Genomic DNA, 16,855 nt, shown 5'->3' on the forward strand with positions numbered 1-16,855 from the left:
GCTGTAGGGAAAACGCTATTAAGCTGAAGACGGCTACTACTTTTCTATTGGGCAACTTCAATTCTAGCTCCATAATGTGCAAGCTAATTTCTGACCTAAAACTAAGAATGTGCCAGATCCACAAACAGTGGGCAGGATGTGACCACCACACATACTCTCACAGTTTAGAAGGGAGTATGAAACTTGCACACATATAGAGAAGCTGCGATATGCTTTGGGAACTTCGGAACGACTGAGCTGACATCTAGCGGCAAGAGAAGGAAGAGTAAAAAAATCAACAGTGGAGAATAGTTTCCCTTAAAAATAGATCATTAATTTTTTTGTAAATAATAGGTGAAAAATTCAAGAAATGCTTTGAACACAGCAACTGGTACAAGTATTCAAAGGTAAATGGGTAAAAACTACGTATTTATTTCTACTATATTACCCTTTCTAAGGATTATCTTCATGTGAATGATTCAGTTTAATTATGTACATTAATCAACCCATTAAGAGATGTTATGAGTTATTCTGATTGTTATGCAATATGGTATGATACAAATTCATCAATAATTGACTTGGTGTAATAAACACCGTGATCTTAATTTAATTAATATACATGCTACTTGACTAGAATTGTTTTCAAGCGACATCAAATAAAGAAACAAAGCTTCAAGTTTCTGTGATAACATAAAGACAGCCACATAAAGTAAACACAATACTCTCATTCACCCTCCCTATCCAGTGATTGTTTTATATCCTCCCAGACTGCTATGTTCGCTGCAACTTCAACTGTCTACAGAATCAGCACCAACCCTTTCAAACTGGTGGCGTGGGTAAAGCTCTGGTTGCACTTTCGGTATTCCATATAAAGTTTATAGGAAATTAACACAGCAATAACAAATCTTAAAGAATAAAAATCCATTAGGAAATTCATTCACATAGTCAAGGAAAAAAATAACTTCCAAAAGAAACAGTACAGAAGTACAGGACACTTTCTATTCCTGAAGAGTAAACAGACCTCACACTTACACGCAGCTATATGCAGGTTTCAAGGGACAGATTCTGGATAACTTTGCTTACTTTCACCTTCAGAGGACAGTTTAATACTTTTTTGAGAACTTTTCCCTACACATAAGTTCCAGGGCTCCTTAAGATTTTTCTAGACGTTTTAGGAATAACAAAGAATAAGGGTCTCACTCCCAGTCTTTCACAGAGAAGGTATGATGATCAACCTTCTTCATAAATACAAGACACAGGATGTGGATCAGTTTGCAAACAACCTGGTTCAGAGAAACTTCTGTCTGTAGGTGCCTCCAGTGCACAGTGCAAAATCATATTTAACCCAAGCATTTTCAATAGTTGGGATATCTACCGTCTTATTTTTCTGTTATACCCTTAAAGAACAAAATGAGACAAGTTTTGCATTAAGTTGTGACACAATTTTACTTCCCTATATGTTCCCATATGAAATGTTATAACATAAAGTTCCATATGTACAGCAGTATGTAGTAATTCGTATTTTTTAATCTTAAAGTATCTCTTTCCCTTCCTTCAAAGACTGAAAAGCCACAAAGGAGTATACAGACAATGTCTGGCTTTCTCTAATGCATTCCTTTTTTACCACTGCAAATGCTATTAATGTAAAGAATGAACAAAAAACATGTCCCTTTGCTGTTATATTTAAATATTACAGACTGAAGCGATTTCAGGGAAAAGCAGTAATTTTTAAATGAATCCTAAAACCCAGGAAAAGGCCCTTTGACATTAAAGACAAAGTAATACAGAGAAAATTTTTTTTTTTCTTTAAAATGTTTGAATATCAGGGACACAGGAGAAAGAACCTCTTGAAGTAGACAGGCCATAAAAAAAGGAGGGGAAAAAAGGTTGAAATGACACCCTTTCATTTAGAAAACTACTAAAACTTAGAAGCAGAACTAACAATTTATGATATACCAACGCAGCAGGACTATGCAGCAGTATCTGACTCTCAGATTTCACCCACTATAAAAAATAACATGCTGCAGTAAGATTTGACATTCTCTTCACAAAATTAATAACTGAGGACTCTTTGTACATAGGACATATTAATAACATAAGAATTCAATATTTTCAGCCAAAACGTTTTTTAGCTTATTTCTCTGCCACTATATAGAAATTTTCACATGTCATTCTGCACATTCAAGAGAAATAGAGTTCCAAAACAACAGTACATACAAAAAGGATGCATCTGTGATGGGTCACATTCTAGTACAAGGAATTCATTGTCAAGGACATACAGAAAAAGAACAGGAACACTCCTCAGATGGCATGGCATTCAGAAGTCACAGAAGCATGCGATACTATAATTTATTCATCAGTACTATATACCATAACCTCTGTGCAGACTCCATTTCAGGAAACCCTTAAAACACTAATTGCTGGAAATGGTATACTAGTGTAACATTTCTCAGTAATTTAGTCATTATGCATCTTTTATGAACCTGATGCCTTACACCAGGCTGGGCTGAAGTCCAAAAATCAAGCAGCACACTGTTAAAGAAGGGGCATAGAGGCAGTGGTAGTGCAAGGAACAAGGAGGAGACAATGGAGACACTGAGACTTGCAAAACCTCCCCCCAAATCAAAACAAAAAGCACCACACAGGAAGAAGGCTCTACCCTTACACTTTCTTATATGTGTTTTCTAAGCACCCACTGCTGGTCACTGCTGGAGACAAGATAGTTGCTTCAACTGGCCTTTGGTATAGAAAGTTTTTATCTCCTTCAACATTGTAAAATGAAAAACCACATTGTATCTCAGGAATATAAACTTTCAGACAGAAATATGTGCAAAGTCTCCAGTAACTTATGAGTAACTCCAAAACGGAAATCCAAAAATCTTGTTTGAATTATGTCTTGCATACAATACATCTAAGTATTATTTTTCTGAATGAATTATTTTTCTGATCATCATGATGTAGACCTTACATTTCACTGTCATTACCTAAAAGGCCTAGAAAACATTCATATTCCCTTTTCTGGTTTGCCTTTGGAACTACATAGTGTAAGATAAAACAGTATCAAACATGAATATAATCACCAACTGCATGAAATACAGTAAGAAAACATGATCTGGAGAACATTGCTGCTAAGAGTGCTTAAGTCTTCCACTAATCATGGACAGCAAATATTTCCATTTTAGCTCATTTTTAATTATATTTACATACATATATAAAACAGTGAGATTTTATGGTGCTGAAAGTTACATCACAATTTCACTTTTCTGGAAACAACCCACTCACTCCAGAAACTCACTCACTCCCTTACTACTAAACAATATAACATATAAACACAATTAGTCATTAAGACATGATATTCGAGGATAATTCAAATGATCCAGATAAAAAATAATCATCTGATTTAAAAGAGAATGTTTATATCATTCAAAGTTATCAGCAGAAAATAAATGCACGTACTCCTCCAGTGTCTTTCAGATGTACTCTTATGAAAAACAAAATGTGCAAGATGAACATTCTTTTAATGAAAACATGAAATTGGAGAGATGTAAGATTTTTCAAGGATGCCTGCCAGTACCTGTCTTCTCCACCTCTACTGTTTCCACGGCTGCTGGAAATGCACAAACACATTTTTCTCTCTCACTGAGACTACGTATTCTCTGAAATACCCTCTCAAAATGAATAAATTCCCCTTGCATCCATCTATGTTCTTGTGTGGGAGTTACGCTATTCTTTGTAAGAGTTGTTAATAATATGTATTGTGAATTACTGTTGTATTTACTTTAGTGCTAGCATGCATTTCCCTGTGCTGAATTTTAAGAGATGCTGCACACAGCAGAGACTCTTTGCCTGTCCTGTCCACTCCACAAGCTGCTACCATCATTCCACCCCTGTCTACTCAAAGACCTCACTGGGCTTCCTCAACTTCACAGGTTTTATGCCCATTATGTCCTGGCCTTTGTGCAGACACAAAGACATAAATACTCTGTGTAATACAAATATGTACTTGTACTAATCTGATGATTGCTATGTGACCTGCCTAATGACATGGCCAACGAGCAATATACTGGATTATCAGACTTCTTGTGTTAGTAACTTTGTTTTTTTTCCATTCTATTTGCCTTAATGAAGACAAATAAAATACAGAATGTTTTGTACTTGATGACTTGCATACCAAGGATTTAGCATATAGACCTGTATTAGAACAAAGAGCAGCTACGCCTAAGAATATATCACAACTGGCAAGAAAAGGAAGATACTGTTAGTTTTTCTTTAAACTAGGACTGCTCAACAAATTCACTTTAAGTTATACCACCATTTAAGTTCCTGCTTTTATGATAAAAACAATTCCTTGTAACGTTTCACTTTGCTTAGCAGAGTCAATCATGCCAAGGGAAAGCGAGTTCTAATATTAAACTTTGTTATTTCTGATTTTGACAACTAGATAGTTGGTCAAGTTTACACTTACAAAACCAGACATCAATAGTGATGAATACAAAATGTCAGAGAGTCTCACTAATGGATCTACCATGCTTATTTTTCAGCCTAAAATTACAGAAAACTGCTTCTACAGAAGTATGTTTCACTGAGAAAGAGTGAGTAGTTAAATGCCAGTGTCCTAATATAATAAGCAAATGTAAAAGTACTGCACTGCTGCGTTAGAAGAAAGAAATTAAGAGTACAACAATATGCAAACCTACAAAGGGAAAACATGTAAAGCTGCTTCTTGCCATCATACATGAATGCATGTATGGATTTTAACTAGATTAATTTTAACTGAGTTGGCAGTCAACTGAAAACAATCTTCAGAAAGAAACAAATTCTTAACATTTGATGGAAAGTATGTTTGCACTACTTAAATCTTTAAAATGCACTAGAGTCAGCGAAAGAAAAAAAAAATCATTACAGAAATATACCTTTAATGTTTCAATTTCTTCTTTGTGTTCCCTCTTTAAATGTAAAATGGCAGCTTGGTACTCTGTAAAAATAAAAAAGTACATTCTATTAGAGTCAGAAAACAATGTGCCATCTTCGGCATAGTATATTTCATAAAACACCAGCAGGTCCAGAATGCAGATGTAGGCTCTCAAATAAAAGACCTTTAACAATGGTGATGGAAAAGAAAATCTGAACACAGTAATTAGCATTATTTTCTAAGATCGCATGACCAGATTTTCCATGGTGTTTCCGAAAGCAGAGGATAAAGGAAAGAGGTCTTCCATGCTGAGAGAGGAAAATGCAGGGAAGATACATCAGACTGAAGTAACAAGAGGAAACTTTTGTTTTGCTTAGATTTGCAGATAAACATAGAGCTGATAAAGATATAATGACATACACATGCATGCATACCCACTCCCCTGAATTTCAGCAAAACATTCGTTAAATACAATGACTTAAACTGAACTGTAAAAACATACAATCACTAGACACAGGCAAACTGGATAAAAGAGCAATCACAAACACAAATGAAGACCTGGAAAATTACCCAACAGCAAGAGATACAATGAATTCTTTGTATTAATTCTACCATATGAAGATTAATATCGGGGTTTACGCACCTTCACAGGGTACTAAACAGCTCTTCCATTCAGCAAGAGTGTAATAAAATCCAAAGGTACAACAAAATTGAAAGCATGAAACTTGAAGCCAGAGAAATTTAAATTGGCAATGAAAAAATGAGGAGGCTGGGCATTGATTACACAGGTTTAGTGATGGTTGCAATGTTAATTACAATCTACATGGTGTAGATCCATCAAATAGACCTCTAGAACCTGGGTGTCAGACTATGGTTTCCCTCAATCCACACTATGCTACATTTGGCCAGACAAAGAAAGATGAACCTTTCATTACAGCCATGTAATGACTTAAGAGAAGGCTGTCTGCTGTAAGACATTGGCCCAGAAGCTACAGCCCTCCTAAACAAGCAACTGGAGTTCTTTCTTAGACCATCAAAGCCCCATCTCTATCTGCTTCCAAATCAAAATTCATACAAAAGTCTATTTCCAGTTTCCTGGCTTGGCTTCTGCTTCCTCAACTAAAAAAGGAATCAAATCCTATTTTAAATAAGGGTTGAAAATAGTCCAAAGACTTTAAATTTTACTGTCAGTGTTCTCTAACACAACAGGTTTGTATGGTCCCTGGAACAGCAGAATCAATAAAACAGCATTAGAACATCAAAGCATGGACTGAAGCACCAGATCAGTAAAATATCCCAGTGCTTAGGTGCTTTTTCCTTTTTCTTCTTTTTTTTTCTTCTTTTTTTTTCTCTTGAGAGCACATAGAGGAAAGAGGAAAGGAAAGATAACCTGGTCATCACCCTGAAATCTGTATGACATGGAAGCTGTTAATGCAAAGCTATTTTTTTCAAATGTAGGTGAAGCCATACGCAAGCAACTGACCTGATACACAAAATAAAAAGGAAAATGAATTGGTATTTTACAAGACATAAAATAAAAAACTTGGATGACTCCAACTAGTGATAGTATCTATCTAAACTCTCTGTCCTCTCTAATGGGTCACTACTTAGAGCTTTCCAGCATAGGAAAATTGCCTGACTGCTCTGCTGGAATCACAACCAGTTAGGTCTACAGAATTCCAGATTTTCTGCTGTTAATTCTTTGACTGGTTGATATTCCCTCTGGACACAGTCTCTGCTTATCAATTCACCTAAACAGGACTTAACAAACAGCTGCCTCAGGTCCCCAGAAAGAGTGGTGACCCTTCTGGCACCTCAGCTGGTTCAGCACTCAGTTTCCAGGGCATGAACCTCACGAACATCCTTGACTTGAAGTTTAGCTCTTTATGGTCACATGATAACTGAAGCCAACAACAGGTCCTGAAAATGCTGCTAACAATCAGTTCTTAGTTTGGCTAACATAAGGATACAGATCTACAGATCTATCTTAACAAAAGATCTACTTTCTATGTGGGATTGCCCAATGCTTAACATTCTTTGGGATTTGGGTAAGAGAGTCACAGTTCACATACGCTTGCATAGACCCACGCTGGTACCAAAAGCAGATTTTTCACCGTGTTTACCCATTCTCAACCCTCTGTTCCTTATTTTCTTATCTGGGCACAAATGTTTGCGCAGTCGGGGAATGACAAAAGAACCCCCATGGATGAAAACTAACACAGTATAAAAAGTTAAATAATTTTTTAAAAATTAATCTACAATGTCATTTTTGTGACAGACATTTTGCAACATACCATCATTTTAAATTATTTAAGTTGGCACATGTTTTTCATTACTTTTCTTAGCTGAAAGCTTCAAAATAAGTTCTAGAGACTGTTTTGTTTAATCTTTGTTCTAAAGATTGCTTTGTTTAATCTCTGTTCTAAAGCAGAAGCAAGACAGGGAGTAGCAATTCTCTTATGGTTTACTTATTTCCTAAAAATATGCTTAGAAATACTAGATTATAAGAATTAATAAACCTAATTCATTACTCAAAACACTGCTACTGCATAAAAGGAAGGGTATCATAAATCGATATACTGTAACATGTTTAATAGATTGTCTACTATGCAATAAACTGACATTCTACAGCATAAGCTTCTTTTGTTTCTTTCTACCATTATATTTCTTTTTTAACTAGAAGAAACGATCTATTGGATAGAAGCTGACATCCAGCAAAGTACCTTTTTAGTTTTTCTCAAGCAAACATTTATTTTTCTGTGTAAGATATTATAATTAAAAAAAAAATGACATCACAATTACAGTTTTATATAATATAAAGTAACACATGTCTATTCTTTTCATAATTTTTTAGAAGTCACCTTAATTTAGTACAAATCTACATGGATAGTCAACATCTCAAGAAAATATCCTGCACACAGAGATGGCAATCTGAATCATTAAAACACTGAAGAATTGGACTAGAAAGAATAATCACATCCATATAATTCCAAAAATCAGTTTCTGAATATACTGGCAGCACACTAATAAAGTTTATGCAATGGTGTTGGGATGCTGCTTAGAATGGTAAGATCACAAAAGCAAAGTAAAAAATAATGTCATGTTAATGGAAGGAACGGTATTGCAAAAAAAAATATAGGTCAGGCTTTAAACACTACTGAGTCCTTAAATTCCATTTAACTTGCAAAACATTTTCATCTAGACTACAGAAACGGTCCAGAAATACTGTATATTCTAAATTATCAGTGTGATTTGTCTAGGTTACAAATTAACTATGCCAGGGTTTAAGAAATCTGATACAGCTCTGTGTGGAGCCAGCCTGATTCTCACATAATCATTGTAGCTCATCCAGCCTCATTAGTTAAGACCCATGAACATATGTGGATAGGTCTCAGAACCAACTGAAATGTGAGGTTGCAACTGAATCCTATGCCCTCCCACCTCCTGGTGCTGCAATGCCTTGAGGACCTTCAAGACAGACACAGAAATGAATCTTCAGATCACAGAACAGCTGAGTTGGGGAGGGACAACTGGAGGTCATCTGGTCCAACCACACCCCTAGAGGTGGTTGCCCAGGACCATGTCCAGACAGCTTTTGAATGCTTGCACAAATCTCCACCCTCCTCATCCTCTCTGGGCAACCCGTGCCAGTGCTCAGTCACCCCCCAGTGAGAAAGTGTTTCCTGACCTTTTGCCAGACCCTTCCATGTTTCAGTGTGTGCTCAGACTGGCCCTTCACTGGGCACCACTGAAAAGAGCCTGGATCCCTCTTCTTTACACCCTACTTTGGATAGATCCAAACTGATCTTGTGTCACAAGGTGACTCTTTGCTGTACTCCATCCCAGCACATGGCCTAGTTTGTGTCATGTCACAGAGGTTGTACCTTCGCAGTTTTAAAGTCTTTGATTACACCAGATAACAGAAGGCTGATTGTGCAAACATCCTGTTGTCCTTGCCTGGTCTCCAAACAGCCTGCTGGGAAGACAGTGGCTGTAGGGCATAAATCATATCCCTAATGCAGATACTACTGAAGGACTTTTGAAACAAACAAATCAGACACAAATCAGACAGCAAGTGCTCCTATCCTGAAAAATGACCACAAGCAAATTAGGATTTCATTATTGAGAAAACAATTTAAAATGTCAGACATTTACACAGGGCAAAGCAAAAAAGTAAACAATCTCACTGCAGAGATTCAGCTACAACCAGCTCTAACTCTTAATTTTCATTTGCTATTTCTAATTTACTACTTTTTCCTTTAAGAGGACTCCATCCCAAGAAAAATTCAATAAATGATGGAATTTGTTGCCCATTCAGGCATACTCTTTACTTACACGTCTTGATGCTTCCTTCAGTCAATAATTATAACCCATTGCAACTAACGCAAACTGTCATAAAACTGCATGTTTTTAGCAAGATAAAGCGGTATAAAATATAAAGTCTTAAATAAATACAAGTATTTGTTACATCTGCTGGTAGTTAGCAATGTATTTTAAAATACTAGGTTAGTGTAAATGTTGCACCAAAATAGCTTTTTTTTTTTTTTCAAGTAACATGAAAATTGTTAAAGTACACAGGAAGCTGGATAGCGGCCTTGGTGAAAACTAAAGATACACGGTGACATGACAGTGCAAGGCTTCCCTTTTCTATGTTGTTGTTGGAAAAATAAATGAGTTAGCAATAGTAAAAAAAAAAAAAATCTCCTTACTGTCAAACTTAAATTTCCATGCCACAGTCGGTAGATAAGACAGGTACCCAACACAGTCTTGCTAATCATACAGACCTATAAGATAAGACGAAAACTCTACTTGGACTTCATTATCATGAGAACGATAATGATCACAAAACAACCCTTCCCTCCACCACTACTACTTTTCTGCGCTTTCATCCTTTATACTCATACTTTCTGCCTCTAGGACCTGCCATTCGTATTTTGCATCCAGTGCACAACTTACACCAACATTAAACCGCGAAGATCCTCTCTTCACGTAGAAGCAGGACAGAGGGATGCTTGTGGTCCAGATCAAATCACTTTTCCAAGTTCTAAGTTCTATCCAGATCACTTTCAGGGGAATAGTTATTACCCAGTGAAGGTACCTGGGGGTTATCCAATCAATCGGATTTTACAGAATAGCTGCACTAAAGCCTAACAGCAGAAAAACCAGCAACATAAGTAAAAGAAAATACCTAGTTTGGGAAGATAAGCTCATTGTAGACCATTAAAGCAGCAGAATGCTGGAAAAAAGGAGCTGAAGTTCTTACCAGAAACTGATTCAGTTTCCAGAAGACACTCCAAAGTGTAGTGAATTAAGCAAACCATCTTACTTTGGGATTACGTATGTCACATATTCCTAACTTACAGAGGTTTGGGTGCACAATGCAAAGTCTATTTCTGTTCTTATTTCTACAGGCCCTTGAAAAGGTAAACTGAGAACTGCCACAGTGCAGAGCAGTGCAACTGTGAAATAAAAACCATTTGGCTTCACAGTGAACAAAACTGTATCTCTGCTGAGACAAGCCAGAAGCCTATTTTGCCTACTGTCCTGTCTCAGTAGCCAAAACACTGCTGACATGTAAAAAATTAAGAACTGGCAAAAAGGTAGTGGGATTTCTCCAGTGCACTCTTCCAGCAACCTGATTTGCAATGCAGGAACTTTGTAAACCAGAAAAGTTGTTTGCATATTTAATAGTTTGCAGGTGGATTCCTCTCCCATGAATGTGCATTGCTGATTTTAAAACTCCTGCAAACAGACATTCTGCAGCACAGAATTAATGGCACTTTAGGTAAAGACCCTTTTGTTTATTTTGAATCTGCACCTGTTTGGTTCATTTGATGCCTCCAGTTCCTCTGCTGGAAGAAACAGTGAACAACTGTTCACCATTTACCCATTTGGTGTTTCTTAGGATTTTAGAGATCTCCATCATATGCCTCCTTGACTGATTATTCTCCAGTTGAAAGAATATTATAGTCTACACAGGCTTTCCTCAAAAGCAACATGTTCCATATTGTTGATCAAAGTTGCCGTCCTTCCCTGAACCTTTTACAGTTCTGTTGTACCCTCTCTGAGTTGACAAAACTACAGTTTCCCAAAAAATTCAAAATGTGGACATTTATACAAAGGCATTATGATGATTAGATTTTATCTTCTGTTTCTTTCCTTCTACTTCCTACCACTTCAGTTGCTTTTCAATCACTACCAAGCACTGAGCTGACATTTCCCAAGATCTGTTTTACCATCAAGGTCTTGTTCTCAAAGAATAATGATCAGATCAGAGTTCATTATTCTCTACATGTATTTAGGATTTTTTCCTCAAGAGCACATCTTAATGGTTCTAAATTTTCAATATTGCATAATACCTCAATCTTAGATCGTTTTACCTTTTTTTTTTTTTTTTTTTTTTTTTTTAATTCTCATGAAAAAAGGTTGCACTCTGATGAGAGAGTGCTAATTTTGCATTCAGGTTTTATCTTCATTACTGTTATTAACTTCGTATCAGCTGCAAGCTTCCCCTTTTCAAGCCTCACTTTTCCAGTTCATTTATGAAGAAGTGCAGTGTGTAGATTTGCAGAGGGTTTGCACCCTCAGCAAGTCTGCTGACAATATCAAACTGTTTGAAACAGTATTGTTTGAAATATTATTCTATGCTATAGATAAATATAATTATGATTAAAACAAAAAAATCTGGAATAATTTCAATGATGAGTAAATTCATTACACATTCTGGTGACAAGAAAATAAGATCTCCAATTTCTTGAAAATCTGGAGATTGAGAAACTGTAAAATTAGCCACTTCCACTAGGTGGCAGTTTTGTACTCCATTAATAACCTTTTTTTTTTTTTTTTTCCTGAAGCCCAACTATAATACACCAATTTATGGGTATTGATACACTGTTCTGCCCCCCACAGACAAATTCAGTATTATGAAGTACCATAACTCTACTTTCAGTCATAATATATTTGGTTCTGCCTACACAGAATTGCAGGAAAAATGAATTATAATTTAGTATTTTATCTGATTTTAAAAAAATATTTTAGCATTGAACATTGCAAAGACAGAACCAGTGCAAACCTGATAACCTTCTTCTTAGCTAACTTCTAGATTTGGTATCAGTCTGCCTCATGATTTTAAACTATGTTGGCAATATGGATCATATCAAGATAACATTGACTAAAAAGACATCAGTATATTAGGAAAAGAAATCTGGATTTAAAAGCAAGGATTTTTTAATAATATTTCTTTATCATAAGGTACTACAACATTTAAAATTCTCCAGTTAAAGCAATGGGTTGCAAGAAGAAAATTATATTGTGTTTTAACTAAACACCTACTGCAAGGAGGAAGCAACTCTGTCCTGTAATTGCATCACAGCATGTACACAGATAAGAGAATTATTGTGGAAGCACAATGGAAAAGCTGAAGAAGCAAAACCAAACAATTAAAAATGGGTGAATAATAAAGGCGAACAAGAGGTGAACAAAGGGCTTAAAACACTCTAAGGTGGCAGAAACTGAATTCGTTACAGAATCACAGACATCAACTGTGTGCAAATAACAATATCATGTATTGTAAAACAGTAGACAAATGCCTACCACCATTTATACATCACATCTGCTGGAGCAAAGCATAAACAGAAGGTTTTCTTCACATTCTCTTGAACAGCAATTTAAAAACCAAAGTACCTGGAACCCAAAAAGTCGACAGATACCAAAACTTACATATGGAGGAAAATGTAAGGCAATAGAGAAAGGTTATCCTGATGTAAGTTATATAAAAAGCACATACTCTTTAATAGCTATTGTATTTTATAACTATGTTTTAAAATTTAACACAGAATAATCCAAAACAAAGGAAGATTTATTCAATACATTGGACTAATTTTTACAGCACTGTGTTTTCTAAAATTTTGGCCCTCAAAGCTAATCTTGCAAATAAAATGTATAACACAGGACTGCTCAAATCTACCCTTAACAACCATAAAAAACACATATCTAAAATAGCACCGTATTCTAGTATTATTAGGCCCTTGATATCTGAATGAGTCCACCAGTATTTACTGCTCAAACTGTTCAGCTTTAGCATTTATGCTGACCTTCTAGGATAAACACAGTCTCCAGGCAACACACCCGGAACTTCTGTGGGCCTGTTTGGGTTTACGGTTTCTACAGAGAAAGCTGAGCTAGGATAGCAAAGTGTTAAGGATATTGAATGGAGGGTTTAGTTTGAGCTGGCTTCTTTAAAACACAGAGGAACTCTCAAGCAATTACACTTCTAATCTTTCTAGTTACAAACTCAGAAGACCTTCAAAATCTGAACCATGTATCTGTACAATCAGTAAACACTGTTTGCTGCGCTCAGGAAGTTGTGTACGCCCAAATTCCTTCACCTCAGAACCGCAACTTTTTAGGGTAGAAATGAGTAGTAGAATTTTCTTTTTCTGTTCCATGAACAATTCAAACATGTTGTTCACTTATTTGTTCCACTGGAACGGAGGGAAAAAATATGAGATTTTAATGGGATGGGCAAATATAACAGCTTGCTCATTTGCCCTTCCTCCAAGCAGGCAGTAAAACGCACGAGTGGCCTGTAAATCCACAAACCTAAGTGTTTCTAGGACCTCCAGAGCATCATCAGTCCTCTAAGCCAGGGCCTACTTCGAGTGAGGGAAATGGGAAATGCTAGCAATTGAATTGTCAGGGAGACATGAGTCTGTCAGACCAGACTCTTCAGAAGTCCACTTAATGACAGTTTATACAGACAATGTAACTTTTTTGCCCTAAGATCATTGATGGTATGTGCAGGGGAATTCTAAAAAAATCCAATATAGGTTGCTTTAATCAATGCAAAAATCTGAACACTTATTGCCTAAGAAGTATTCATGCAACTGTAACAAACATGAGAGGCCTCTCATTATGAAACTTCAAAGGGAATAGGACGGGACTTCAAAGTCCTTTGGATTTATTTCTTCTAATATGATGTCCACTTGCATCATCATCTACATGGTGTTTCACGGTAGAATTAAGGACTAACTTGTTCTTCAGTGATATAATGCACCAAGAGTTTACTCTGGTCATAAGGTTTGTTTATAAGTCTTTTAAAATAATCACACTGAATATTCAACAACAACATCTAGCATTCCTAACTCAACTACAAAAATGGATAAAAAAAAAAAAAAAAGAAAACAAATCTTAATCTTTAGAAAGCTTTAACTCAGCAGATTGCCAAACTGTAATTGTTTGAAAAGCAGAAGAACAGGAAACTGATGAAAGAATAAACAAATAATGATCATCCATACCCAGTATAATGACAGTTTCTTAACTTAAAGAAATAAAGGAGAAGACAGGCTAGAAACACTGAGGCAATACATTACACAAAAAGGAGGACTCTGAAACAACTTATTTTTCAGAAAGTATGTTTTAATCACTAGGGAGTTGTTATTTCATCATTTGATGATGTCTTTAAAAAGCCTTTATTCAAATATTTATTTTAGCAAAGAAGGTAGACCAAAATTTCAGAGTACTTTATGTAAGTTCCGGATCATTTAAACTCAATATACAAAAAAGCAGCACATTTACAAAAAGTACAAAAGTTCACCACCTTCATGACACCAGAATGAAACTAGTAAGTCTTCACCTAAAATACCACAAACCCCCCCTGCTATCTCAGCTGTCACAGAAGGACCCTCCCAAAGATGTAGCTTTCTCTCATTCCCACATGCACACAAATATAAAAATGCTTTGAAACAAGCCTTATTGAGTTATGTCTGTTACTTCAGCAAGCAATTGCAGAAGTGACAAGCCATTGTAGAAAAAAAAGGAACAGTATCAGAAAACCCTCTTTTAAAATAAACTGAGTTCCAACTCAGATTCAGTTAGTTATCACACATTTGACAATTGTTCAGTAATGCAAAAGAGCTGCTTAAAAGGAGTTGCCAAGTCACAAGAGTTTGTACAAAATAAGCTTCGTAAGCTTCGTTTGAAATCCAACAATGGCCAGGGCTCTGTGTGTCCTGCTCTTGGTGGGATACAAAACTGAGCAAGAAAATACAGAAAGACACAGCAAGGGCTATATCTGAAATAAACTTCCATAAATCAGGTTACTATCATTCATTCCCTTTCTTAAAGCACAATTAAATCTCCTTTTCCTTCAAAAGACATCCCTACTGATTCATTGCTAATGGTGTTATCAGTTAGCATCTGATTAGCCCTCCCACAGTTTTCAATGGGAATTATAGTATTTCTTTGGCAGTGTTAAACTGCTCTTGTTTTGAATAAGGACCAGTGTATGTGTCCAAACTCATCAAGGTTATGGAAAAGTAAAAAGCTATCACCTTTTTAATCCTTCCGAAGTGAGTAGTACTAAACTAGTAAACAGCGCAAACTTAGTTCTTGTACAAAAAGCTTCAGTACCCATTTTTATATGCAGTATTTATTCAAATCAGTAAAAATTTGCTGCTGCAATATTTCTCGTAATTTATTAATTCACTTCACCTTGTCTTTTTGCTTAAATTCAGATAATACTTCAGTTTTATGTAAGATACACCTCACAATGGACCATAGCCCGCCAACTCAGAAAGAACTTTTCCAGCTCAATTTTCACTATACCTACAGTCTTTGCTTCAAAGATTTCTAGAATAAGCACTGCCAAATTATAACCAGCCAAATTATTAGGCACAGTACATTATCTCTAAAATGGGTTACATTTACCTGGAGTTTGCTCATAGACAAGAGAAATGAGGGGGAAAAAGAAAAAAAAAGAGGAAGAGAAAGTAATACACCAGTTCCCAATTGTGCTGCTATTCTGATCAGACTTCAAATGTTAACTTTGCAAAATTTCATAGTATTGTGGGATGGACCTGAAAGTCAAAGAAATCAACCTAAGTTCCACTCACTTGAGTGGGCTGGAGGCCACTGAAACTGAAGTAACGTAAGCTAGAATTCTGAAAACAGTTCCTCACCTGTATTACAGAACTTCTGTAGTCTTCACTAAATTTTTAGTCTTAAACAGTGGTAGATACTGCTGTTTCTGCCTTTACCATTTTTATTCCACCAAGGAAAGGTAAATATTGCCTTTACAGCAACAAAGGAGACCAAAGACTAGACACAGACGGACAACATTACACTGTTCCACCCACCTGGTGGTGCCTCCTTGTAAAGCTTTACGTGAGCTAGAGACAAAAGCATAAGTAAGATTGTATTTAAGCTTCACACGAAGAATTTATATTTTCACATTCATTAAATACATATCCTAGCAGGGAGTCTGGCAGACTCCCTACTTTTTGTTCATTACTACAAACATTTACCTCAGTCAGTATTCTCAGCTCCCATTTACATCATTTTGTCTAGCAAAAAATTACCAGCTGTTTATGAACTGCTTAATTTCTTAAGCGTTCCTAGATATTGGCACTGTCTATCAAATGAAATAAAAATCAAATAGCAATTATTTAAATAAACTTCTACCATGTAAAAACTTCCATGGACATTCCTTAGTTAACCATAGGCCACTCACTATGAAAACAAACTTGCAAATATCTCTGTAAAGCTCTCAGTCAAGGTATATAAAGAATTGCATACCACACACTGTAGAACGATTAAATAATTTATTTTGTTCATTCCTCAAGACTTTCAATTGGAAATAACAATGGTGCTCACTCATTATTGTCTTTTTGTGTTGCTTGGTAAGGCAAGGAGAGCAATGCAGATCAGAAAGGTATGAGGTATCAGCCTCTTCTGACAGATTCATTCCATACAATCTGATTACAAGACACAAGTTTGGGGTGGGAATGCTTTCACAAATTCCTTGGTTTGCTTTTATGTTGTTCCTAAACCACGCATTTTTCAAAAAAATTACAGACTGTGCAATAACAGTGGCCAATGTATGACATACGCCACAGGGTTGTAGAAATAAAGCATATAAGATATTACTAATGATTAGTAAAAGCATGAGGCATGCTTCACTGTTTT

General features: G+C 36.0%; 1 protein-coding gene across 2 annotated transcripts in view; it reads right to left on the bottom strand.

Moving 5' to 3' along the window:
* Positions 1 to 16,855, bottom strand: part of FMN1 (formin 1) — a 178,775-nt gene that overhangs the window by 107,680 nt on the left and 54,240 nt on the right. Inside the window, exons 4-5 of one of the 2 annotated variants that reach the window (XM_086462891.1) lie at positions 16,027 to 16,059; positions 4,893 to 4,954 (exon numbers count right to left, since the gene is read on the bottom strand). In XM_086462891.1, the coding sequence (XP_086319017.1) occupies positions 4,893 to 4,954; positions 16,027 to 16,059 (95 nt within the window). The remainder of the gene's footprint in view (positions 1 to 4,892; positions 4,955 to 16,026; positions 16,060 to 16,855) is intronic. The other variant, XM_086462892.1, reaches the window with a different exon arrangement.

The sequence above is a fragment of the Leptosomus discolor genome, chromosome 3 (genome assembly GCF_034619465.1).
Source record: "Leptosomus discolor isolate bLepDis1 chromosome 3, bLepDis1.hap2, whole genome shotgun sequence".
In the NCBI taxonomy this organism is placed as follows: Eukaryota; Metazoa; Chordata; class Aves; order Leptosomiformes; family Leptosomidae; genus Leptosomus; species Leptosomus discolor.